Source organism: Pteropus vampyrus, unplaced genomic scaffold (assembly GCF_000151845.1).
Source record: "Pteropus vampyrus isolate Shadow unplaced genomic scaffold, Pvam_2.0 Scaffold90, whole genome shotgun sequence".
Classification (NCBI taxonomy): Eukaryota; Metazoa; Chordata; class Mammalia; order Chiroptera; family Pteropodidae; genus Pteropus; species Pteropus vampyrus.
Genome location: NW_011888871.1, coordinates 1,406,422 through 1,408,280, shown reverse-complemented (window position 1 = coordinate 1,408,280; position 1,859 = coordinate 1,406,422). Strand labels below are relative to the sequence as shown.

General features: G+C 58.7%; 1 protein-coding gene across 1 annotated transcript in view; it reads right to left on the bottom strand.

Moving 5' to 3' along the window:
• The window catches only part of SDK1 (sidekick cell adhesion molecule 1), a 200,020-nt gene that overhangs the window by 180,929 nt on the left and 17,232 nt on the right, over nt 1-1,859 (bottom strand). The window contains 1 exon segment of the mRNA XM_023532757.1: nt 65-148. Coding sequence (XP_023388525.1) covers nt 65-148 — 84 coding nt within the window.

The following is a 1,859-nucleotide window of genomic DNA, read 5'->3' as shown; positions in this document are numbered from 1 at the left end:
CCGGGAAAGGCCGTGTCTACTGCCCCGCCTCGCGGCCGCTCGCCGGTGGCCTCCCCGCACTCACCCATGGCGTGACACACGATGTCCACGGTCTCCTCCACCTCCGCCACGATCCGGCTCGCGGGTTCAGCAGTGAAATATGGCGGCTCTTGAAACGAGAAAACACAGAGGAGCCCTGAGCAAAAGAGGCCTGTTTCAGAAGGGCCCACAGCCTGCGAAGGGCCGAAGCCCTTTAGAAACTCGTTTTGAAAACTTCAGTTACTGCCCACAAACTCAGAATCCAGTGAGCAGAGGCTCAAGGCAATTGACATGCTCCGTTTCTGAAGGCAAATAACTACTCCGGGCCACGGCTACTTTGCAGTCTATGGGCCTGAATCAGGGACCATCCTAATTCACATTTTGAAGCACTGTCCCAAGAGGTTCGCATAGGTTCATCGTTACAGCACAGGACTGCAGAGGCCACGTCGCTTCGGTGCGCGTCGTGAGGCAGGTAGGGGTGCCAGGGCCAGGCTGTATATTTTCTAAAGTCCTAGTAGTTCTTCTTCTCCAGAATATAGACTTTATACCTCAATGGAACACAAAGTAACAGCTAAGAGAAAACATGAAAGGGCCTCTCATCCGTCCTTAGCGGCAAAGGACCCTGAGCCACTCGCATCTCTCCAGGTAACTCTGCTCGCCTATTCAACCGAAAAACACAGAGATTGTATTAAACAATGAATTTCCTTGGAGAGTAAATTGTAATATTTTTCTCGGTTTATTCAGCAGGAACTCAGCAGTGGCATGGCCGAGTTCCTTGCGTGTTTAGGTGGTAGTGATTTCATTACCATGATAACGAAGGCTGATGGACTCGCTTTCTGTGTGATAATTAATTTCTGGGCAGCGTCTGCCAGAGGGGTCCGTGCTCATTTTAACTACGTCGCAGGTGGATACCACAGCCTGGCCTGCCTCCTACAGAGGCGGTGCCCTTAAAACAGGGTGCAATCGAAAAGAGGAGAGAGAGGGATGGACACTCAGCGTTTCAGAGAAATGACTGAGGAGCAGAGGCTGAAGCTTCCTCAGTGGAGGCGAAGCGAGGTATCGATTTCGCAATTACCCAGATCACCCGAGCGGCAACAGCCTGCCCGAACGACCTGGGCTGGCGGCGGCGGCCATTCCCTACGTGGACGCAGGACCACGTTCGCTCCGCGTGCTTAGGCCCGACCCAGAGAAACGCTGTGGACACCAAGCGGCCCTCCCGCTGGCTCTCGCTGCGCCCCGACACGCTCCCTGCGCCCCGACACGCTCACACCCAGCCCGTCCAGCGGTGACAGCGACGGCGGCGTCATTCCCATCCTGATGCGAGGGTCATCGCGTCCTGCGAGGCTGGGGTGCAGGCCACGCCCCACGGCCGTCAGCGAACGCCACAGTCGCACCCACAGCCGCGACCCGATGGAGGGGCGTGAGGGGGACAGGAACAAGCAAGTTAAGGCGTCTGTGATTAACTGCAGCTTCCTTTCTAAGACGAAGCGCTCAGTGGGCGGTGTGTCCCACGCAGCTGCAGGGAGCGATGGCAGAGCTTCCGTGTGTCCCTCACTCGGCTTCCCTCAGCGGGGATGTCCTGTGAAACCCTGGTCCAAAGTCACAGCGGAGACACGGACACCGAGGTGGGCAGCACACTCGCTCACTCTCCCCGGCGTGCGTGTGCGTGTGTGTGCGTGTGCCGAGCCCACGCAGCGCTGTCACCCGCGTGGGTCTGGGCGTCCGGCAGTCCCGACGCAGAGCGGTCCAGCACCCGGCTCCCTTCCTGCCGCTGCCCGGAGCCGCGCCCACCACGCCTCTCTCCCCGCATCGCCATCACCCGCCGGCTTGACAGTCCCGCC